Here is a 23,989-nt window from a genome sequence, read left to right as displayed (position 1 = left end):
AGAGGAGGAAGCAGGCTCCCTGCAGAGCAGAGAGCCCAATGTGGAGCTTGATCCCAGAACCCTGAGATCATGACCTGAGCCAAAGGCAGAGCCTTTAACCAATGAGCCACCCAGGCATCCCTAGATACTCTTTAAAAAAAAAAAAAAAGATTTATTTGAAAGAGAGCACGTGTAGGGTAGGGGCAGAGGGAGAGGGAGAAAGAGAGAGAATCCCCAGGCTGACTTCCCAGATCTGGGCAGAGCCCAGCTGGGGGGTGGGGGGTGGGGGGCTTGATCCCAGGACCCTGAGATCATGCATGACCTGAGCTGTAAAACAAGAGTCAGCCACTCAACCGACTGAGCCCCCCATGTACTCCAAGAAGGAGACACTCTTATCTTGGATTGCCAAAAGAGCACCTGGCTGGGAGACATGAATTAGTTCACCCCGAGTGGTAGGTTTGATAGCTGCTCTCCAACAGTTGGAGCCTAGGTCAGCCTGCCTCTGGGGTTGTCCTTTCCTGGAGTCAGACCTGTCACAGAGAGCCCAACCAGCCCCTTTCCCCAGGGTCAGGAGCCCTGCTCAAGCAGCTGAGGAATTCCAATATCCTCATCCAAAGGGAAAACATTCAAAGGAGATGCAAATGGCACCCAGTGAGGTTTTCCTCCAACACCAGGGCCAGAAGTAGGGGTGGTGGAGGGATGGCGGATTTCCTGGGATGCCTGTGGTGGGCAGGAGATGGACTTCCTCCCTCCTTGGTAGGAAAGCCCAGGGCTGAATGCCACCTGCTACCCCCTGCCTGTCCCAGAGCCCTCAAGATGCCTGCTGCTGCCTCTCCCTTCTCACGAGGTCCTTGTCTCCATGAGGGGGGAGGTAGGAGTCTGGGCCCCTGTCTATCTGGAGCCCACCCCCAGCAGGGAGATCAGGACAGGCCCATTGTCCAGGGCTGCCAGGGCTAAAGGGCCTGCAAAGGGAGGGAGCAGAGTTAAACATTAGCCCCAGAGGCCCCCCACGAAGTGAGTCAGACTCCCCGCAGGGATCTGGGCAGGGCAGCCAGGGTGGGGGGGCAGTTTCGTTCCAGCTGGGTGATCAAGCTACTGAAAACTGGGACAGGTTGCTGGGACCCACGCAGTCTCCCCAAAGCTTGTCAGCTGAGGCTCCTTCGCTGGAGCTGAGCAACAGGGGGCTCCTTGGATTCCCAAGACAAACTCCTAAGCTGGTCTGTGGGTTCCCTGAAGCCAAGCAGCCTGAGTCTCTATAACCCCAGGGTCCTGGCACAGGAAAACTATGGTCAATGTCTGCAGGCCCAGGGAGGGCAAGTGACTTGTTCAAGGTCACAGACATAACTGGGAGGAAAACATAGGTCCCTGGACCCCCAGTCTCCTGAAAAGAACTGGATGTGGGCTGAGCTTTAATATCTCAGCCAGAGGCAGAGTTCTGGTGACCTGAGCATGTGGCCCATGGATGGCTGGGCTCAGCACACATCTGGCTCCAGGGGAGGGAGTCATTGTTTTTTAAAGTTCTTACTTTGCAAAATTAAATGGTATCAACACCATTTGGGTATTCGTATTTTAAAAATATTAGTTGGTGGAAACCCAAAGCCTGGGAACCACTGCCCTGAGTATTTTAGGGTATGAGTAGGATTACCTCATTTATTTGTTTTCTGCCTTTGCCAAGAGCCATCCGGGATGGCTCAGCTGCTCGGTGTGAATACAGGAATGGGAATAAAACGGAAATGTCAGGGTGTGATTTACAAACCTGCTACCCTGGGGCCAGGGTCCCCACTCTGGCCTCTTTGGAGAAGGAGAAGCTGACCTATGAGCTATGTGGATAGGGGTGGGGGGTGGATTCCAGAGCTGAGGTCAGTTCTGGGAGGAGAGACACGCCCCCTTCCCCCATTGCTGGCCGGGAAGTCTTGACAGCCCTTGCCCTTGACCAAGGAACTCCCCATGTGACCAGCCCGATCTCCACGGATTGTCCTTGGAGGAAGCAACCAGCCCACGCTTGTGGCTTTTAATGCATGTACAGTTGAAGAGCAATAAAATGAACATCCTTATCCCAAGCACTCCTGTTAAGAACGAGGTTGTTGTAAATGCTTTCACAGGCCCTTCCTCTCCGCAGAGGTCCGGAGTCCTCAGGTCTGCGTTTACCATGCTCTCGGTTCTCTTTCTAGTGCTGCTCTGTACTTATGTACTCCTAAACAAGACATTGTCTACTTTTGCATTTTGGGGGGTAAGCCTGACATAAAAGCGTGCTTCCCTGCTTTTTCCCCTTCCAGGTGAAGGTGGTGAAAGTCACCCCTGTTGCTGTGACGTGACAAAAATACCATCGCTTATTCACCCATTTTCCGATGAGCAGTCATGGAGGTGGTTTCCAGAATTTTGCCACCGTAAAGAGTGCTGCTTGGAATATTCATGAGCCTCTTTTCTGCTCTGGTCAAGAGCTTCTTTCCCTAGGAGCGCAATTGCTAGGACCTCAGGAACCATATCTTCCCCTTTGCCAGATTGTTCCTTGTGCACCCCTTCCAACAACGGTGGTAGTTGCTGTTGATCCATATCCTGTTTTGCCATATCTAGGAGGCCAAGGGATGCTTAGAACCCCCTTCCCCATCTCAGCTCCTCCCGACCCTGCTCCCAATGTTATACTCAGCAGGGTCTTTGGCCGATCTGGGTTTTCCTGTTCTTCCCAAAGCAAGTTAGTGTGATTCTCCAAACCTTGATTGAGCACCGACTCTACTAGGTGTAGAGTTGAGGGGATACTGAGGGGAGTAAGGCATTTGCTCTCAAGACACTCAGGAGACACACATGGAGTCAGCCCAGGGGCACAGATATCTGGCACATTAACACGTCCCTCCCAGGCCTGTCCTCGGGAATCCCTCCCTCCTCCCGCCCCCTCTGCAGTTCTCCGCTGGGTGCTCTGGAAAACAAGCAAAGCTCTCATACTCCCACATCCCGCCATCTGTTGGACAGCTCCTCCTGGCTTTCTTCATGGACCTTAAATTTTAACAAGTAGAGGTCAGGGACACAGCTGACCATCTCACCATGCACAGACAGTCCTCACAACAAGGAATGATCAGGTCTAAAACATCAGTCATGCTGAGGCTGAAGAATCCCTAGTGCTTTTAAAGTCACCTTCCTCCCCCAATTGCCTCCTCCTGCCTTCACCCAGCTCCTCAGCCTAGGGAGGTGGGAGTCCCAGTCTTCCTTCGCTGCCCACAATCCATTGAATCAGTCCTGACGATTCAGCTTTCCAAAGCTCTTGCCAACACTTCTCTTCTCCCCTTTCCTGGCTGCCCTTGCTCAAGCCCCCTTTGTTTCTTCTGTGGACTATACAAAATTACTGGCCCCCTCCTCCGCCCGCACACACAACATGGCCTCCCACTTCCAATCTGACCTCTAGTCATACTGCCTCCAGAGCTGTCTGTCTGGTCTATGACGTTTCCCACTCAAAGGTCATTAATCCTCCCTTTTTGTTCAAGATCCACATACGCTATGGTGAAAAGGTAATACCTGAGCCAAACACAGGGTCCTTTCTACTATCTGTCCCCCATCTTTCCCTTCAGCCTCGGAAGGCGCTCCACGCCTCAGGCACAGGAGTCTTCTCTCCTTCCACAAACACCTCCCACTGTTGCCCCTCTGTCTTGGTTGATGCTGTGTCCAGAAGCCGGGTGCTTGGCTGCCGTTTCTGATGGCTGAATTCCACTTACCCTCCAAAGCCCAACCCTGATGTTCCTTCCTCTTTAAGACTTCCCAATCCCTCCATTAGAGTTAATCCCTCCTGGTGACATAATTTCAATTTTTATCAGTCTGTCTGGAATGAGGCTTGGGTGTATGTCTCCATTGCTAGAGTGGGAAGGTCTGGAGGTCAGGAGCCAAGGCCTTACCATTTTTGTGTCCCTGAAGTCAAAGCCACTTGGCTGATTGTCGTGGGTAGAATTCTGGTTCCCAAAAAGATATATTTAATTCCTAACCCCTGGTACCCAAGAATCTGACCTTACCAGGAACTAGGGTCTTTGCAGATGTAATCAGGTTAAAATGAAGTATGTCTATCTGACTGCATTCGGTGGGTCACATGTAATGACTGATGTTTTTCTCAGAAGAGGGGAATTTGGATGCAGACATGGAGACACAGGGAGAAGTCCTTGTGATGGCAGAGGTGGAGACTGGAATAACACAACTGTAAGCCAGGGAACTCGGAATTACCAGTAACCACCAGAAGCTAGGAAGAAGCAAGGAACGATTCGCTTCTCCCCTAGAGGCCGTGGAGGCAGTGTGTCTCTGCCCATAGCTTGAACTTGAACTTCCAGCCTCCAGAACTGGGAAAAAAAATACATTTTTGTTGTTTTTAAGTCACTCATTTGTGGCACTTTGCTATAAAGCCCCAGGAAACTGCTGCATTGACAGCACCAAGCACAGCACCTGGCACATGGAAAAAGCCTAGTAAATCTGTAATGCCTGCCCTCAAAGAACTTTGGGGGCTTTAATATGCACTTAATTTACTTTTCCTTACTTCTAGAATCATCCTCATACCAACCTTCCATGTCTTTGGGTTTTTATATCCATAGAGAGGCTGCCAGATTTTGGACTTAGAGCTGCTTGTACTGTCCCCTGGCTTCAGGAAGTGTCCCTAGAAGGACCAGGCATCACGTGACTAGTAGGAGTATTTTTCTTCCTAAGTTGAGGTGCCTCTACCGACAAACCTTGGAAAGAGCATTCCCTAGGTCCCCAGGGAGACAGGCTCCCTCTCCCTCTACCTACTACTCCCTTGTGTTGTGCTTTCTCTCTCTCTGTCAAATGAATAAATAAAATCTTAAAAAACCAAAATGAAACAAAAAACTTTCTGGGGCCCTTGTCAACTTTGACACTGCTCACCCCAGTGCTGCCAACACTCAATGATTGACTCATTTGATTCCCACAGTCTGGAAGGAAGCAAAGTATCATTATTTCCACTACATAGATGAGGAAACAAAAGTGATTTGTCCCAAGTCATATGGCACCTAAATGGCAGAATCCGAACTCAAAGCCACATCTTCAGGCTCCTAGTCCAGCCCTCATTCCTTAAATCTCACTTCTCATGGCCTAGGCCAAGAAGAAAGGCTCCCTGGAGGAGGGGGCCTTTTGGAGAAGGAGATCCCTTGCTGGGTGTCTGTGTTTCCAGGCTTCTGCTCAGCAGGGGGCTTGCTCATTCCTGTGAGCTCTGGGAGCTGGAGGGCACCCTGGAGACCATCAGTCCTGCATCAGTGCCAAAGGGAGGCCAGGCTGGGGAGCAAGGCCAGAGTGCGAGCAGTTCTGTCTCCCCTCCTTCTCCTCCTCCCGGTGCCTGGGGCTGCATCTTATTCCTCTCAGAGCAGGAACTGCTGCTGCTGACCTTGCAGTTCTGGTCCATCCGGGGAGATAAGATTCTCTGCACTCAATGCACTGGCCGTCTCTCAGCCCATCTGAGACTGGTTCCTGGGTAGAAAGCCCCTGGTCCCCACCAGCCCAGCTGCACACGTGAAGGGAGCCAGGTGGTGCTGGTGTTGCCTGAGAGGCCTTCAGAATTCAGTCCCGGTTATGCGTGCTCATTCCTTCCAGGGGAAAAGCTGAGCTTCCCCTGCCCTGTTACACAGCCTACCGCGCCTGCCCAAAAATCAGCGTCCTCAAAGCCTGGACAGTGCCTTCCACATCGCTGTGTTTTCAGAACTATGGGCACTCGAGTGTTTGCTGACCTTCATCTAAGGCTCTCATCTAGGGAGAGGCTGGCTTTGCACGGGGGCGCGTTTTGTAGTTTTGTCTGCGGCACAGAGAAAGCACTACCCGGCTCCTCTCCTGGGGCCTCTTCGGGGCGGCGGGCCGGGCTGGGGGCTGCAGGCTGGGAGGCGCTCGACGCCCCGGACCCCAGATGACGGTACCTGCTCCCACTCTCCCGCTCGGCTTCCGCTCTTGGGTTACTCCGGGCTAAGTCGCTTTACCCGCAGCGAGCTCGGCCCGACCCCGATCGTCGGGTCCCCGCCCGCCGCCCCCCTCCCGGCACTCCGGTCGGCCCCAGGCGAGAGGAGGCGGCCCAGCGCGGAGCTGGTCCAACTGGTTCTGAGCAGGAAGTCCCCCTCCCTCGCCGCCGGCGGCCGATCGACCCCGCGCAGGCCCGGGAGTCCGTCGGTCCGTCCGGGGGCCTGCCCGACAGCTAGCCGGCGCTCGCGGGCTCTCAGTAGGGGCCGCCCGGGGCGGAGATCAATGCGGCTGGGCGCGGGCCGCCCACAGCCCGGAGGCCGCTCGGGGCGGCGGGTGCGAGCGCGGCGGGCCGGGCGGGCTGAGATAAGCGGCCATGTGACCTTACCTGGGCCGGGCGGCGGGGGAGGGGCGCGCAGGTGAGGCGGCGGCCGCCCGGCCCTGCACGCGCACACGGCGGCCGCGGGCTCGGCGGCGGCATGGCTGGCGGCAGGAAGGACTGGTCCGCGCTGTCCAGGTGAGCACCGTGGCCCGCCCGGCAGCCGCGCCCGGCTCCTCTCTGCTGCCGCGGCGTCGGCCCCCTTCCGCTCCCGGAGCCGGGCTCCGAGCCTGGGTCCTGCTGCTCCTGCAGCTCCTCAAGTCGGGACGCCGAACCGGGGGTGCGTGCGGTGGGGGGGGGGGCGGGCAGCCATTGGGGCCGAACTGGGGAACTCTTAGGTGACAGGGCTCGGGGCGGGGGGGTGGGGGGGTGGGCGTTCTCGCTCCCCCTAGGTTTCCTTTCCTCCCCTCCGGAACTGAGGCCACACACAGGGTGCTTGGGGGAGGCTGGTCCCCGGCCGGGAGAGCCCCCCCCCATGACCCCATGTGGGGTGGCAGGGACATTTGAGGGGACTGGGGAGGTGTTCAAGAGTTACCGCCAAGCCTCCCCCCGCTGCCACTTTCTCTGGTAAGAACTAGGAGAGCCGGCCTCTGGGGAGGTGTCCCTCAGCCCCTCTTGGGGCCGAGGGGTGGGGACAGCACTCTCTTTGGAGGATCAGAAGAATGGGATCAGTGAATAGAGACCACTGGGCAACAGATCCTTTTCTCACTCATGAGGCTCAGATTCTGAGTGTGGCGTTTTGGGGTGGTGTCTGTACTCGGTGACTTCAAGATAGTTGCTGTCCCCTTTTGTGCTTCAGTCCTTTTTTGTTTTTTGTTTTTTGTTGGCTGGTCTGTCAGAGGGTCAGGACACTGGGTATCTTATCCCTGTCCGCTGGACATCCTGTCAGGGTTGGATAAGACTGGGATGTTGGGGGGTTGTCCTGGAGGCAGCACCCCTCACTGTGGCCGGTGACCCCTGGTGACTCCTCTTGGAGATACCCTGCACCTCCCCTTGGAAGTGTTCACACCAGCGTCTTGGTCTCATCCCCCACGGTCCCTGCCATCCGCACCCATCTTGCCTTTTGAAGAAACTGAGGCCCGCGTAGTAGCTCTGAGCTGGATTCTCTCTGCAGGGGCAGACCAGCACCTTACCCAGGCCTTCCCCATGAATGTGGTTTTTAGGCATTCGCCAGTGTTCTAGTTTCTCCTTCCCCTCCCTCCAGAAGGGCTCTAGAGCTTCTCTAGAGTCTCAGGCCCATCCTTTCCAGGGCTGGGGGGGTCCACCTCCTCAGACCCTCAGGACCTCCCATTGCTCTGAAGCACCGTTGCCTAGTAACCCCCCATGTGGGGGGGGCAAGGGCTCTAGAGAGGGGATAAGGTAAGCCCTGAGAATGGAAGGAACTCAGTGCCCTGGGAGAAAGAACCTAGGCTGCCCCAGAGGTTGGACACACCCCAGGGTAGGTCTGTGCTGAGGGTGGGGTTTGGGGGTCCAGACCTTGGACTCTGCACGTGGGCCATTGTGCATGGGGGTTGATGTGGGAGTGTCTTTGCTCCTAGCTGTGGGCATATCTGTGCCTGCGGACGTGTGCTTGCATGGGTGCGTGCAGGTGTACGTGTGGGGGCGCATGTTTATGGCTCATGTGGTGTGGAGACGTCTGTGTGGGTAGATGCTTATGTTGCTGAATTTGGGCCGTAGAAGTCTGAGTACTTTTGGTGTGAATGTTTATTGAAGACCTCAGTATAGTGTATTGGGTGAAAAATGCAAACCACACACTCCTTCGGCAGGAGCTCACTGGCTGGTGGGATGTGTGTGGTTTTGTGTCTGAGAGCGTGCCTGGATACGTATAGGGTGTGTGTGTGTGGTGGGTGGGCGGCTAGAGCACGGGAGCTTTAAAAATGGGAGCAGGGTCTGGTCTTAGCTTGTCCACTGCTCAGATGGACATGGGGCTGCTGGGGTGGGGCCGCGTTCCCACGGGATGTCCAGGGCAAGTGCCAGGCACACCCTGGGGAACCAGTCCTGCCACTGGAGCCCCTGGCCTGCCCTCCCTGCCGGCCCCAGCCCTCGCAGAGCCCCGTGGGCAGACACAGCTGCTGCCAACGGTCCTTCTGAGGAGGCACCTGGAGCAGGGGACCGCTCCCGCTCTGCTCCCCGGTTGAACAACAAGCCTCAGCGGGCAGGAGGGAAAGGACTGTGAGTCACTGTCAACCGAGTCTCCCAGGCTGGGGAGGACTGTGATGAGGGTGTGACCGCTGTGGCTCCAGGCAGGGTCCAAGTGGGAGCGGAGGGCCAGCCTGCCATCCATCCTTGGCATAGTATAGTAGACATACGGAGGCTCCAGCCCTGGGACGGGGCGGTGGTGAGCTGGCTGGCAGGGTGCCTTGCTCAGTGGCCTTGTCCTTTCCTCGCTGGGCTGGCTGGGTGACGGGTGAGGCTGGGCTGGGCCTGTCTGCACTGAGCCGCCCGTGGTTAATCATTTCCCGGCCTGGACCTGGAGCAGCCTTCCCACCTCCCAGCTTGGCTCTCCGTCCTCCCCGGACACCTCTCCCTAGCCCATTGGGGCTGAAGGGGACTTCAGTGACTCTGCATGGTGACCCTTCCTTGTGTAGAAGGGCAGCCCGAGACCTGTTTTCCAGAGGGGTGGAAGACTGGCCCAAGGTCATATAGCCTGTCAAGCTCCCGTCTGCTCTTTACTTCAAAGAGTTGCCAGTCCTGCTCCTTGAGGCCCAGGGTTCCACTGATGTTTCTGGGGCCACCTTCCCACCCTTTCCCTACTTTAACCAGAGCAGCAGAGCCTTGATCTGTTTTTCAGAGCTTGGTTTGAGGTCTCCCGCAGGGAGGTTCTTCCTTAGATCTAACGTCTCTCTGTTCAGCCGCTGATAGCAGCGGCGTGAGTGCAGTACTGGGGAGGATAGGGGCCCAACATGGAGGCGAAGAGAGGGATGTTGTCCCCGGATGAAGGCCAGGAGGTGGAGGAAGGGGTTGTCAGGAAGGAGGGAGTGGTGGGGTGGCTGCCTAGGGCTATGGCCTCAGCTGGTCCCACCCCAGGTGGTGGGACCCAGGTTCCATTCTGGGCCTGGTTCTGGTCAGTGTGTGGGCCACAGGCTTCCCCAAACCTCTGCTCTCCCAGGCTGCACCGTAAGTTTTGGCTTGCCCTGGTCTGGGGAATCCCACGTGGTCAGAGGCCCTCCCAGGCTCCTCTGTGCCTTCCTCTGAAGGTACACTGACCCGCTGTGGCAAAGGTGGGGCCTCACTCTGGCTTAGGGGCAGCCCTCCTTGGACCTCTTTTCTGGCATCTGGTATTGTGGTTAAGGGTATGGGCTTTTGAGAAGCTGATCTGGGATGGAATCTCACTTTTTGCTTTTGATTAGTTGTGCTATCTTGGGAAAGTTGTTCACCCCAGTGACCTTCCATTTTCTCATTAGTGCAATGGGGGTAACACCACCTTACCTCACGGGGTCGTTATGAGGTTTAATGTCCATGTTATTTATAAAGTACTTAGAATGGGGCCTAGCATTATAGTAAGCACTTAGGTGTTAGTACTGTCACTTCTTGATTCCTTTCTTTATTGACGTATTATTATTTACCACATGCAACAAATACTTGTGTGCTACTGAATGTTAAGCACCGTTCTAACGCCCTTACTTATCATATATTTATTTATTTTTAAGATTTTATTTATTTATCTGATAGAGATCACAAGTAGGCAGAGAGGCAGGCAGAGAGAGAGAAGGAAGCAGGCTCCCTGCTGAGCAGAGAGCCCGATGTGGGGCTCGATCCCAGAGTGGGATCATGACCTGAGCTGAAGGCAGAGGCTTTAACCCACTGAGCCACCCAGGTGCCTCTATCATATATTTATTATTGGGGTTTCAACAGCTGCACCTGCTGAGGTCCCTCCTGGAGACTGACCCTTGCCCCCTGCTCCCAGTTCAGTTCATTTCCTCATCTTATAAGCAAGAGTTATCAGCAGTAATCTTCCCCCTACCTCCCCCGCCGGGTGTGGTGGTGGTCAAGGTGGTGGAGGTGAGTGATTCATGTTCTGCTAGGGGTTGAAGGCAGCCCCATGATTCTGGAAGAGCTGGGGAGTGAACTGTGGGGTCCTGGCATAAAGCTGGTAGGCCAGCAGGGACACCTTGGTCTCACCTCCAGTCTTAGGGCTAGGGCTGGCCTGGGGAGCAAGTGGGATGGGGGGTGAGTCATTTCCGAGGAGACCAGGCTCTGGCAGATCACTCTCCATATATGGCCACCCTGGAGATAAACAAATAAGCTGCTTCCCCCCAGGGCTGAGAGGAGTGTGTGTGGGAACGGGGTTGCTCAGGACCGAGGAATCCTGGAGGCTCCAGCCCAGCCCAGCGGGGTGTGGCCAGGAGAGAGGAGCTTCTGGCTTTGTGGGGGCCCTTTCTCCAGTGGATGGATCTCTCAACTCCGGAGGGCAAGAGCTGGCCCCAAACTGGACATCAGGGGCGAGAGTAAGTCCAGAGAAGGAGAGCTGAAAACATGGCCTCAGATGGGAGCCAGTAGAAGCTGGTGTTTATTTCCAGGTGTGATGGAGAAGGGCTCTGGTCAGAGCCTCATTAGCCTTGACCACAGAAGTAATTAATTAATTTAAAGATTTTATTTAAGAAAAGATTTTGTTTATTTATTTATTTGACAGACAGAGATCACAAGCAGGCAGAAAGGTAGACAGAGAGAGAGGGGGAAGCAGGGTCCCTGTGGAGCAGAGAGCCCGATGCTGGGCTCCATCCCAGGACCCTGGGATCATGACCTGAGCTGAAGGCAGAGGCTTAACCCACTGAGCCACCCAGGCGCCCCCATTTGCCCAACTTTAAAAAGAAAACAAAACTTGATATGTGTCTATTGTATATAAATTATACCTCAATTAAAAAACCATTCCTTGAGTCCACATTGCACTGTGGCTATGTCCCGTTTCATTTGCTTTTCTTCCTCCAAAGACCTGTTGGTCCTCACCGGTTCCTCCTTCCACTGTTCTTCCTTTGCTAGTCCAGCCTGGCTCTGGCCCCAGCCCTCGAGCTCCTGGGGACCAGCACCTCTGTGCTCACTACTCTGTGTTGGTTTCTCCCCCACCCGCCTCGCCCAAGTGGCCTTGGACAGGACCTCATTCCTCCCTCCAGGTTCACACTCTGCCCTGGCTTTCCTCCGGTCTCCCTGGCTCAGGGTCTTGGTCTCCTTTGCACCTATGCTCTCTCTCACCCTGAACAGCCAGAAAGGGACACCCCCCACCCTTGACAGCTGACATCTCCTCAAACTGCCTCCCTCCCCACCATCTTTCCCATTTCACGAACAGCACCAGGAATTGCTCAGGCCAAAAATCTAGGAGTTTTCCTTCTTTCTTCTCTTAGTCTCTGCCTTCATCCACATCCAGCCCATCTGCAAGTCCTCTTGGCCGTATCTTCAAGATGTGTCCCCAGTCCATCCCTCTTTCCTTCTCTGTGTCACCCCCACAGTTCAGGCCAGCAAAGCTCTCACCTGGGCCATGGCAGGAGCCTCCTAACAGGGACCCCTGGATCCCTCTCCCCCTGCCACCCTCAATTCTTCTTCCATCAGTGGCCAGAGAGATTAAATAATAATAGTAACAAATTCTATCATGTCACTCCTCCATGTAAAGCTATCCGGTGGCTCTCTGGCTCACTTGAATAAAACCCAGATCCTTTCCCTGGTCCATGAGGCTCTTTCCTCTGGCTTCTCCTCGATGTCTAAGCTCTCTGTGGGCCTCTCTGGGGCTCTGGCTCCTCCTTGCCCTGAACACCCAGCTGTCACACCCAGTGCTTTACCCGTGCTGTGCCCTCCTCCCAGGACACCCTGCCACCAGATCCAGCTCCTCAGAGCTCTCAGAGAGGCCTCCCCTCCCCGTCACCTTCTCTCACGTTACCCCTTACCTGGTTCTGTTGTCCTCGTGTCACTTCCTGACATTGTTTGGTTCAGGCGCTCATTTCCTGGCTCACTGACCCCACCCCTTGACCCCTGCACTCGGTGCTCCTGGGGATGGAGGTTGGGGGGAAGAGCCTGCCGGCCTCCTCTGCTGCACCCCCATCCCTGGGACTATGTCTGGCATGTAGTCGGTGCTCAAAAAAATATGTGTTTGGTGAAGGCTGGATCAACGTGATGTTGGGCTTAGAAAAACAGATTGGAGCCATTGTGTGGTGTATCCTCTACATTTACAGAAGGAAAACTTCGAAGAGGAAAGCCAGGGATGTCCACAAGGGCGGTGGAGTAGGATTCCTTATGAGAGGCTGCCTGGAGAACCTTTCCTGGGAGGCTCCAGAGATGCATTTCATATGCACTTCTGTTTGTGGAATCCATGGGTTTGCATGATGATTTTTTTTTTTTTCAGAAACATGTCTGTTCCTTAACTTGAGGCTTGGTTGCGGGCGATACCCTGCAGGAGGGGGAGAGGCGCAGGAGGACTGGGGCTGGGCCACAGGACAGGCTGGGAGAGCAGGTTTGACACCTGACGTGGCAGAGGGAAGGCCTTAAACAGCAACTCTGGGAGGGACGAGGCTTTTCCAGACACTGCCTTTCTGGAGGGCTCCAGGTAGGGAGAGTCCCAGGAAAGCTCCGGAGAGGGCTTGCTCTGCTGACTCTCCCATTGTGCTATTCCCAGCCCAGACCTTGTCCTGGGGTGCTGCGTGAAGCACGTCCTCCTGCCCAACAAACCCCTCACCTCTGTCCTCAGGCTTGGCCGGGCCCTCCCTCCTGCCGGGCTTGCCAGTTCCTCCCCAGCCCCCTGTCACCTCCATTAAAATCCTGTTCACGCTCCAGGATCCAGCCCAGGGTCAGTCTTGTCTGTGAGACTTTCTGGATAATTTTGGTTTACAGTAATCATTCCCTCTCCTGCAGAGCAATGTCTGTGCTTTGGTTGAGGGACTTATTGGGGGACATGCTTTTGTTTCTCGGTAGATAGAGGTATCTTTAGGGCAGGGACTCTGCCTTGTTCTGTGAACCGCCACCCCCCCCGCCCCCGCCACCCCCGTTCCTGACTTGCTGGTCCATTGCCGTTGCTCAGCAATGATGTATTTGGTCTTTGGTTGGGATGGAAGGTTGGGTGGATGAAGGTGGGGTGGGCTGGCCGTGAGGGGGGTGGGAGGATGGCAGGGCAGGGCTTAAGGTGATTGGTGGGGAGCGCCTGCGCGGCTCAGTCGGTTGAACGTCTTGACTCTGGTTTCAGCTCAGGTCATGATCTCAGGGTCCTGGGCTTGAGCCCCGAGTTGGGCTCCCTGCTCAGTATAGAGTCCGCTTGGCCCTCTCCCTCCCCTTTTGTCTTTCCCCCTCCTTGCTTGTTTGCAGTCTCTCTCAAATAAATAAATCTTAAAAAAAAAATTAAAGATAAAAGATGATTAGACAGGGAAATGAGGGGCGACTGAGTTGACGGGTGTTTGGATAGACAGGTGGCTGGGTGGATGGGTAGCAAGTGAGGAAGGAGATGGGTAAGGGGGTGACTGGTTGTGAGAGTGCCTGACTGGTCCTGTGAATGCAGAGTGATAGTGGGGAGGGGGGACAGGAACCCAAAGTAGAGTGTACAGAGTCCCCCTGCTCCCTGACAAGTGAAAGCTGGTTCTAGGACGTGAGAGAGACTCAAAGAGCTCCCGAGAAGGGAGGCCGATACTGGAATCTTTTCTAGGTGTAACTGGTCTTGTTTGTGGGGCTTCCCAACTCTGAACAGCTGAGAAACCATGGGTTGCTGGGAAACTCGGGTTTTTCTGTGCTTGTCCATTGATGGCTGTTATCTAAGAATCCAAAAAGAGAAAGGAACTTGTCAAGCGTATCCATCTCCTTCAGACAGAACCATGCCCATCCTCTCATGTTCGTAGCCACCCCCAGAGAGGGAGGCCCCGCATTCCCACTCTGGATTCTAGAGTCAGGTCTAACCCAGTGGTTGTCCTTGGAAGTGGTTTTGGTGCCTGCCACCCCACCTCCCCTCTCCGAGGGACATGGCAAAATGAGGAGACATTTTTGATTGTCACAGCTTGGGGGGCTCGTACTGAGACATCGAGGGTAGGGGTCGGGGTGCTGTTCAACCCCTATAATCCAACACAGCCCCCGCACACGGAGTTACCTGGCTGAGATGTTAGTGATGCGTGGGATGAGAAGACCTGGTCCAATTCAAATCCTTTCGGTACCTTTAGCTGAAATTTAGTACACATGTAATGTGAACCACAGATGTGAACCACATTTAAAATAGTCCTTTTTTAGGGACGCCTGGGTGGCTCAGTTGGTTGGATGACTGCCTTCAGCTCAGGTCATGATCTTGGAGTCCCGGGATCGAGTCCCGCATCGGACTCCCAGCTCCATGGGGAGTCTGCTTCTCTCTCTGACCTTCTCCTCGTTCATGCTCTCTCTCACGGTCTCTCTCTCAAGTAAATAAATAAAATCTTTAAAAAAAAATAAAATAAATAGTCCTTTTTTTTTAAAAAAGATTTTATTTATTTATTTATTTGACAGAGATCACAAGTAGGCAGAGAGGCAGGCAGAGAGAGAGGGGGAAGCAGGCTCCCCACTAAGCGGGGAGCCCGATGTGGGGCTCAATCCCAGGACCCTGGGATCATGACCTGAGCCAAAGGCAGAGGCCCAACCCACTGAGCCACCCAGTCCATTAAAAAATAGTCCATTAAAAAAAAAAAAGATTTTATTTATTTGCAAGAAGGAAAGAAGGAAAGCACAAATGGGGGGAGCGTCAGAGGCAGAAGGAGAAGCAGGGTCCCCACTACGCAGGGAGCCTGATGTGGGGCACCCATCCCAGGACCGTGGGATCATGACCTGAACCAAAGGCAGACACTTAACTGACCGAGCCACCCAGGCGCATCTAAAGTTGTCAGTTTTTCTATAGACGACATACTAAGAAAGTAAAAAGAAACAGGTGATCAGTTTTAATAACATATCTCGTTTCCCCAGTATATCACAAACATGATCATTTTAACGTGTGATCAATATGCAGGATTATAAACGAGATATTTTAGAGTCTGTTCTTTGTATCAGGTCTTGGGGATGCTCGTGTCTCTTATAGCACGTGCCGGTTCCAGTGTCCCATAGCCCCCACACACAGCCCAGGCCGAGTGGGTGTTTGCGGTCTTGCCCCAGCGCTGCAGGGGTCTGGCTTGGGACTGGGGATCTGTGGGTCCAGGGGTCCAGGGGTCTGGCCTGGGCTGCACTGATTGTCCCCCACTCCCTGCCCCGCAGCCTGGCCAGGCAGTGGACCCTCGAGGATGAGGAGGAGCAGGAGCGGGAGCGCCGGCGGCGACACCGGAACCTGAGCTCCACCACGGACGAAGAGGCTCCCAAGCCCGCCCAGAATGGAGACACGCCTGCTGCCCGGAGGTGCTCGGGTCGGGGAGGGCAGTGGTGGGAGGCGCCAGTTCCCTGTCCCAGGGGACCAGAATGGATGTAGCTGCCCCCGACAGACCACGTATGGCAGGTTTGGCCTGCCTGGTGAACGTGACCTAGGGTCTGAAGATAAGCTCCCGGGTCCTCTCCCTCCCCAGACTGTGCTCCGTGCACCAGGCTCCAGCCTCCTTGGAAGCAGAACCCCGTCTGTGGGTTCATACCGTCCCTGATGCTTTGCTGGACAGAATCAATTCTTCCAGTGTCTCTGAGCCAGAGGCCTCATTATCCAATTTTACAGCTGCAGAAACGCCACAAAGCCATGTTAGATACACAGGCCACTTGCTGAGATGGCTTACCCAGGGAGTGGCGGGGTCAACTTTTCCTCTGGCTCTCTCAGGCTCTATGGCTTATCCCTTTCCACCCCCCAACCTGCCTCCCTGTCCCCCTGACCCTCCATGATTGGCTCTGAGGGGAGGGACATGGGGGCGACTCTCACCGTCTGGATTGTAGGACTGTGGGGGACAGCAAGTTCCCCGTGTGCCGGGGCGGTGGTGGGCACTCACAGGGAAGGAATCTCATTCCGCCCACCAAGCCTGGCTTGCACATTGGGAAGCTGAGGCCCAGTGAATTGACTTTGCCCTAAACCACACGGAGGGCAGGAAGGTGAGGGAGGAAAAGGAGCTCCATTGGCTGAAGGCCAAGGGCTGGATACCTTTTGGACGGTCTCCTCATGTTGCTTTTGTTTCCTTGGGTCCCCGAGGAAAGGGACAACCGGGTCACGCCCCGGGTTGCGCCAGAGCCATGGCCACCACGTGACTACCAGGAGTGCAGGATGGCCTGCCGGAAGCTCTGGGTTCTACTCCCCAGTTCCATTGCTCATTATCTGGGTGACCTTTGACCAGTCTCTGGTCTTGATCTGAGCCCTAAGGGGCGAAGACCGTTTGTATTCCCTTTGAGCTCCAAGACCCAGTATGGGGCCTCACACCTATAAAGAAGTTGTTCCGTGTTTGTTGATTGAGTCTGAATACAGAATAGTTGGACCTTATAGAGGTTTATCAACTTTTTTTTTTTTTAAGATTTTATTTATTTATTTGACAGAGATCACAAGTAGGCAGAGAAGCAGGCAGAGAGAGAGAGGAGGAAGCAGGCTCCCTGCTAAGCAGAGAGCCCGATGCGGGGCTCGATCCCAGGACCCTGGGATCATGACCTGAGCCGAAGGCAGAGGCTTTATTTATTTATTTATTTATTAAAAAGATTTTATTTATTTATTATTCGACAGAGAGAGATCACAAGTAGGCAGAGGGGCAGACAGAGAGAGAGAGAGAGAGAGGAGGAAGCAGGCTCCCCACTGAGCAGAGAACCGGATGTTGATCCCAGGACCCTGAGATCATGACCTGAGCTGAAGGCAGAGGCTTAACCCACCGAGCCACCCAGGAGCCCCCATCAATTGTTTTTGAAAGCATGGTGTGCTTTGTTCAGATGACTTCCTGGAAACCCCATATGTAAGGCAGGTGAAAGTCATCCTTACTTAAGGAATAGTTGGGGGGTAGGGGAGGCCAGGGCTCTCTTTCCTCACCCCCTCTCTGGCAGGCCTGGAAGCTTCTCCATTGGGTCAGGTACCCCCAGGTCTCTCCCACCTCTGATATCTGATTCTTACCTCCCACCTCATCTCCCATCTTCTGGCCTAGACTGCCGAGTGTGGAGGAAGCAGAGGCGCCCAAGCCACGAACCTCAGCCTCCAAAGATGAGGATGAGGACATCCAGGCCCTCCTCAGGACCCGGCAGGAGCGGAGGCAGAGGCGGCAGGCGGTGGAGGCTGCGCGGGCCCCCAGTCCGCAGGAGACAGAGGAGGGAAGGGACGGCTCTGGCCCAGGGCAGGCCAAGCAGCAGCCTCTCATGCCCAAGAAGGAGGTGGAGCCACCACTTCCGCGGAGACTGAGCCGGGAGCGGCGCGGCCCCTGGACCAGGGAGGAGGAGAGCTCGGTGGCCCAGGAGTCCGAAAGTGGGAAGAAGGAGGTCTCAGAGAAGCCTGCGGTCTCAGAGAAGCCCCCCGCTCCAGGGAAGACATTAGTACTTGGAAAGAGACTGGTCTCGGAGGAAACCTCCATCTCAGGGAAGGCCTTGGGCCCTGAGAAAACATCTGTGTCAGAGAAAAGAGCCGTCTTAGAGAAGAAGTCAATTCTAGAAAAAACAAGTGTGTCGGAGAAGCCGCCAGCCCCCAGGAAGACATCAGACTCAGAAAGGAGAACAGTTTCTGAGAAAGCATCGCTCTTCGAGAAGTCTCTGGTGTCAGAGAAGACCCTGGCCACCGAGACAAAGCTGGCCCCAGAGAGGGCGGCCGCCCCACAGCAGCCTCAGGCAGGGGAGCAGCCGGCCTCTGGGGGAAGCCAGCCCACCTCCACCACGGGGCAGAGTGGAAAGGCCCTCCCCGAGAAGATCCCCCCGTCCTCCGCCAAGCTGAGGGAGCAGGGGGCGCCGGCCCCTCCGGCTGCGACTTCCCGCCTCCCGCCCATCACGTTGCAGGTTGGCAGTGCCCCTGCCCCTCCCAGCCCTGCACGTGCCCCTCTCGTCCTGCCCCAGGTGGTCTCTGGCTCCCTTGCTGTTTCTTGTCCTCTCACCATGAGGCTGGCTTGGGCCGTTTCCTTTCTCCCTGCCTGCTTCTGGTCCCTGTCAGAGTAGACACTAGCACAGGGCAGGTGGCTGGCAGCTGAAAAGGGCATTAACTGTGGGGCAGGGACCACCTGCCACCCTGCACCCCGTCCTCATCAAGGGCCTGGATTTCAGGACCCCCGCAGCCTTTCGGGAAGCCTCAGGTCCTTCCAGAAGTTCTGCTGGAAATCTGTCTGGTGGCCTGGTTCCACAGAACTGTATTCACCAGCCCCACAGCCGAGGCGGAGGGGCAGGAGGCAGCTTCCTTCTGCAGCTCCTGGGCCGGGCCGTGCCACACAGGGTTCCCATGGCGGCTTGGGCTTTGGGCTACCCAGACCTCCTGTGTGACACTCCCCCCACTCCATCCAGGTGAAAATCCCAAGCAATGAGGAAGAGCTGGACACACTCTCACCCACCCAGGCCACCTACAGCAGCTCCCTCAAACGCTCCAGCCCCAGGACCATCTCCTTTCGGGTGAGAGCCCAGGGCGCCTTTGTTTCCAGTCCACTGGAGGGCAAGCCAGGGAAATAGGCATTTATTATCCAGGCCTTAGGTTAGATACTGAGTGGATCCTTTGGATAGAGGGGTTTTGGATTCTCATGGGTGGCCAAGAGCCGATGACTCGGATTAACTGAAGGAGAGCAGGTTCATGACCCAGGGGGCAGGTGTGGATGAGGCTGAGCAGCCCCACCTAGTGGGCAAGGCCAGAGCTGCAGTAAGAGGGCACCAGGTGGGTTCAGCGGCAGGGGCCCCCAAGCCCACCTTCATCAGCTCCTGATCTCACCCAGGAGGCTGGCATAGGGTAGGGGCTGAGAACAGTCTGGTTCTCCTGAACCAGAGAGTTCCCTGCTCTGCCTGTGCTCTCGTACTACAAGTTGTACAAACTGGAGACTCTGATCTCACCTGATATTTACTCTCGGTTCCTTGGTTCACCGGTTGCCCCAATGTGTGCCAGGCCCTGGGGAGGAAGCTGGAGGCCTGGTGTTGATCAGGGCTGGTCCCCGCCTGGCAGGGCTCATGGGCAGTGGGGAGGCAGGTGGGAAAACAGATGGTTGGGGTGGTGGTGGGGTGGGGCACAGGAGGGGCTTCTGACTCAGTCTGGTGGGTGGGGGCAGGTGTCTCCCAGACAAGAGGAAGGCCTTTAATGGAGGTTTAGTTGGGGGTTGGAGGAGGAGGAGGAAGTATTTGGAGAGCTGAGCCCTTCCCTTCTGGAGGGCCGTGGCCTCCTTGGGATTCTCACTCATCAAAGCCTTTCCTTTTTTTTTCAGATGAGCCCCAGGAAAGACAACTCAGAAACAACCTTAACCCGCAGGTCAGGGGCCTGGTGACTCTGGCTTTGTCTGATCTGGTCACATTCAGCCTGTGTGTGCTGAGCACCTGCTGCCTGTCTTCCCAGGCAGGGGCCACGGGGTATCTGAGGGGAAGGTGCCGTCCTTGGCCAGGGCTTCAGATCCTGCAAGGAGCTTAGACTGACACAAGTGACGGAGGCCCAAGGAGATGGAACGGGGACGGAAGGGATCAGGGAGAGCTTCTTGGAGGAGGCAGGCTTGGGTGGGGCTCCGAAGGTAGAGGAAGTTGGGGTGGCGAGGGGGAGGAGAGCCTCGGAGGAGGGGGACTATGAAGAGTGCAGGGAAGGGGAAGCCCCTGCTTTAGCGGGCCTGATGTTGGGGGAGGGGGTAGCTGGGAATCCACGTGTTCCCGGAACATCCCTGTGCCCCATAATTTTGACGCAAATCGTTTAAGGACTGTGTTTGGAAGAAAAGAAACGGAAACAGGGTCTGAGAAGCAGTTGTCCTCATATATTAGGAATTACACGCACTTGTGCTGTGTCCTGCCCGTACACATTGGCGGAGGCAGGCTGTCCCGGCCGAGGCCTGGGGTGATGGTGGCAGCAAGGGGGTCCACAGACAAATAAGATGTGGCAGCTCACATCGGACCAGTAAACCTGCAGGAGCCCCCAGCAGGGTGGTGTAGGGACAGGAACGTGTTCCCGGAGTGGCTGCAGCAGCCCAGCCTGCGGGAGGCAGAGGACACGTCCCAGAGCAGTCGACTTCTGAGTGGGACTCGAAACAGAGGGCCTGGCCCAGAGGGGAAAAGCCCGAGGTACCCGGTCACTTGGCACAGATGCCCGTGGAGAAAGGGGTTAGAGCGGGGCGGGGGTGGGGGAAAGCTGGTGTCAGAAGGGGAGGCAGGGACCAGACCATGAGAGCCTTGTATGCTGTGCCAAGGAGTTTGGTCCCTGCCCTGTGGCCCAGGAGGTTGTGGAAGGACAGGGTGGGCTGTGTTTGAGGTGGGTGGGATGGTCTGGTGGCAGGAGGGGGAGAGCTTGGGGTGGCAGGCAGAGGGAGTGGGGGAGGGTGGTCGCAGTGGGGGGGAAGGTGGGGACGGAGATCCAGGAGACGTGTGTGAGGTGGCCGTGACAGGACGAGCGAGGAATGGCCGATACTTCTGGTCCTGGGGGCGTCCTGCTGAGTGGGCTATTTCTAGGGAGGTGAGGAAAGTCCCTGGACTTTTCTAGTAGATTTCCACCTCGGCCAAGTCACTGGAGTCTCATTCAGTGAGGGAGGCTGTCTTCCCTTTGCCCAGAGGGTGGGTGGGCAGTGCTCAGGCTCCGGGCAGGCTGAGGGCAGAGGTGTCACTGGTCTGATCTGTCCTGCCCTCCCGTCCCGCAGCGCCAGCATGAGGCTCCCCGCTGGCACAGTCAAGTTAGGGGAGAAGCTGGAGCGATACCACACAGCGATCCAGGTGGGCAGGGCTCTTGTGGAGGGACCTCGGGACCTGACTGGCCTGCTGGGTGGGGATCTGGGCGCCTCACCTTCAAGGGTCAGCCGTCTGTATTCTCTGTTTCCAGAGATCGGAATCCGTCAGGTGTCCTGGCTCGTCCCGCACTGAGTTCTTTGTGGCTCCCATGGGCGTAGCCAGCAAGCGCCACCTCTTTGAGAAGGAGCTGGTAGGCCAGAGCCGAGCAGAACCAGCCTCCAGCCGGAAGGTGAGGGGCTCGAGCCCAGCCAGGGGTCTTTAGGCTGATTAGGCTTGAGGCCTCTGGATGCAGAACCAGACCCTGGCCATACTAGAAAGCTCCGTGTTTCCATGTGTGTTTCGGCAGAACCCGCTGTTGACTCGAGTTGTCATTCAGGAGCCCGTCTCCTTAGCGGCGCACAGCGGTCCCTGCGGTGGCGGCGGGTGGGGGCCTTCCCGGATATATGTGGCCCTGCTGAGTGGATATGAAAGTGAGGCAGAACGGTGTCCTTGTGCCGGGGTGTTGGAAAATGTCTTGGTGTTGCTGGAGGCCGCAGGCCCTGAGATGCAGGCCTCTCTTTTCAGGAAAACTTGAGGCTCTCAGGGGTTGTGACATCCAAGCTCAACCTGTGGATCAGTAGGACCCAGGAGTCTGGAGATCAGGACCTGCAGGTACATTGTCCCTCCCTGAGATCTTGGTCTGTGGGCCTTTTGTGTTAGAATTACCTGGGTCAGAGAAGGGGCAGCCCTGAGGGAAATGGAGACCTTCCAGGAAGGGAGACCATGTGGAGTGGGGGGGCTAAGCCTGTCACCAGGAGGCAGGAGAGAGGAGGGGTGGGTCTGGGGTCTTCCCACACAGGAAGGGAGGGGCCTGGGGATCCTAACCCCCTCTGTAGTCAGCCTTATTCCACCCCCCTCCCCTTATGACGTCCCCAACCAGGATCCACGGAAAGAGTCAGTGGCCCCTAAGAGGACCCAGTGGGGAAAGAAAGGAGACTCCTCCCTGGATGTCGAGGTGAGGGGCAGAGAGGGCCTGGCCCTGGGGAGACCCTGCCCCCCACTGCCACCCCTCCAACTGCATAGTCCTGGTACCCAGAATGTCCCAGGTCTGCTGTCAGGCTGGGTTGACCCAACCTCAAGATTACTGGTTGAACCCCTGACCTGGCTTCTCTTTCCCGCAGCTCTGCAAAGCCCCAGCCCCCTTCAACAAGCAGGTTTGGGACTTCTGACCAGTGTGGGTGTGGGCCTTGGGCCAGGGGATGCCTTCCTGTCCAGAGACCCCCTTTCCCCCCAGCCCTAGGAGCCTCCTCGCCTTTTCTGACAGACCTTTGCCCCACAGGTATGATGAACCGGGCCAGGACACACCCGCAAGTCTGCATCTCGGGGGCCTTCCCTCAGGCCAGGCCCTGCTGCCAGCAGCATCCCTGTCTCTCATCGCCCCTGCTCCCGCTCTGCCTCTGGACCTGGGGCCAGGAGTGTTGGGGAGACTCAAGCCAACTCCTTCCCAGTCTAGCTTCTGGGGGTGGGTGTGCCCTGCCCCCTTCTCATCCCATGGCAGGCACAGTGGGTCCTGGGACCCAGTGTCAGCACCCTGTGGCCTCCATGTCCTGTCCGGAGGTGGCTTCCAGGCCCTGCTCCCTTGCAGGGGCAGGGCGGTGCTGTCTCCCGGGAACTCTCTGCGATCTGCTTCTAGCAGGTGCCTCCAATATGCCTATGATGTCTCTCCCTCACTGAGGCCTGGAGCTGAGCACCTCAGTCCCTGGGGCCTGCCTCCAGCTTGCTGAGACTGTCCGGGAGCTGCCCTGTGTCTTCCGTGTGCCCCGTCTCCCCGCTTTGTCTGCCTCTCACTTCCTTGGCCGGCTCCTCCGGCCAGGAACTCGGTGCCATTTTGTGCACCCCTTCACCCCCTCTCTGGAAAAGCTGTTCTCAGGAAAGAGCTGATAAACTCCTTTACTCTCAGGTGACCAATAAGACCTTAAAAATGGATTCCTGGCTGGAGGATTTACTTTCCAGTGGGTTTGTCTACAGGATGTGAGGGGGACTGTTGTGACTGGATTGTGTGTGTGTGTGGGGGGGGGTCACTTGTCATTCTCCCTGCAGCCCCCTCTTGTCCTCACACTGAGGTGGCTGACACCCCATCCAGCATCATGACTTGGTGGGGAGCTGGGGGGGCCGAACTGCCACGGACAGTGCCACGCTTGCCGCCACACTTCCCCAAGCAGGGTCTCCCGACAGCCCCTCCTCCCCTCCCCCGATGTCGTGGCCCCTGTGAGCTTGGGAAATGCTGAGCTTTCTGAGAATCTAGGACAGACCAAGCTCAGTCAGTGTGGCGCCCTGTCAACCCCCTTAATGCTGTAATTAAAAAAAAGTATGTATGTATGTGTGTGTACACATATGTATATTATATATATATATTACAGATATTTATGTAGTCTCTACTATACAGATATCTACACATATGTACTCCATACTACACACACACACATCTCTATATCTATATCTACATTTTTTCCCCATTTGAACTGGATTAGAATTCTACCTAATTGCTCGGGTTTTACGCAGAACCAGCCGGGGAGCAGGGAAGAAGTGCAGAACCTTGCCCTCTTCCTCTTTGTCCCCCGTCCCCAGGCCATACCTGGAAAACCCCAGGGTTTCTCAGAACACCACCCTTCAGGGCGTCACCAGGCCTTAGTTCCCCAAGCTTGTGGGCGCTGACATAGCCAGCTAGGGATTACCAGCCTTGTCCCAGCCTATGTGTGAGTGAGGGCTCCAGTCTTGGGTCCTTTGGTCCAGGAGACAGAAGACCCTCAGGGCCCCATACCTACAGACTTCCCAGGCTGGCCCGTCTACAGCTGGTGGGTCTCTTGTGGCTGGTCCTGTGCCTGCACTGAGCTAGGGAGAGTGAGACTTGGAGGCCCCGCCCTGTACCCCACTAATTCCCCCAAAGGCTGGAGCTCTTCAAGAGCTCTACCTCCAGAATTTGAGGACAAAACCAGGGAC

At 56.1% G+C, this 23,989-nt stretch overlaps 1 protein-coding gene across 3 annotated transcripts; it reads left to right on the top strand.

The window, feature by feature from the left end:
- The first annotated feature begins 6,064 nt into the window (after positions 1 to 6,064).
- On the top strand, positions 6,065 to 22,975 carry LAD1 (ladinin 1). Of its 3 annotated transcripts, XM_045080995.1 has the most exons (11): positions 6,065 to 6,421; positions 15,458 to 15,595; positions 17,290 to 18,124; positions 18,620 to 18,724; positions 19,519 to 19,562; positions 20,923 to 20,995; positions 21,102 to 21,239; positions 21,575 to 21,661; positions 21,930 to 22,004; positions 22,171 to 22,203; positions 22,329 to 22,975. In XM_045080995.1, the coding sequence occupies exons 1-11, from the start codon at positions 6,384 to 6,386 to the stop codon at positions 22,332 to 22,334; spliced, it is 1,572 nt and encodes a 523-aa protein (XP_044936930.1). In that variant the 5' UTR covers positions 6,065 to 6,383; the 3' UTR covers positions 22,335 to 22,975. The 3 variants fall into 3 exon arrangements, with proteins under 3 accessions (XP_044936930.1, XP_044936932.1, XP_044936931.1); XM_045080996.1 differs by lacking the exon at positions 22,171 to 22,203 and having other exon boundaries at positions 6,066 to 6,421; XM_045080997.1 differs by lacking the exons at positions 21,930 to 22,004; positions 22,171 to 22,203.
- Positions 22,976 to 23,989: the final 1,014 nt, after the last annotated feature.

This window comes from Mustela putorius, unplaced genomic scaffold, assembly GCF_011764305.1.
Source record: "Mustela putorius furo isolate JIRA1106 unplaced genomic scaffold, ASM1176430v1.1 tig00000508_pilon_pilon_pilon, whole genome shotgun sequence".
Lineage (NCBI taxonomy): Eukaryota > Metazoa > Chordata > Mammalia > Carnivora > Mustelidae > Mustela > Mustela putorius.
Note: the sequence above shows the minus strand (reverse complement) of the source record. Positions and strands in the feature narration are given on the sequence as shown.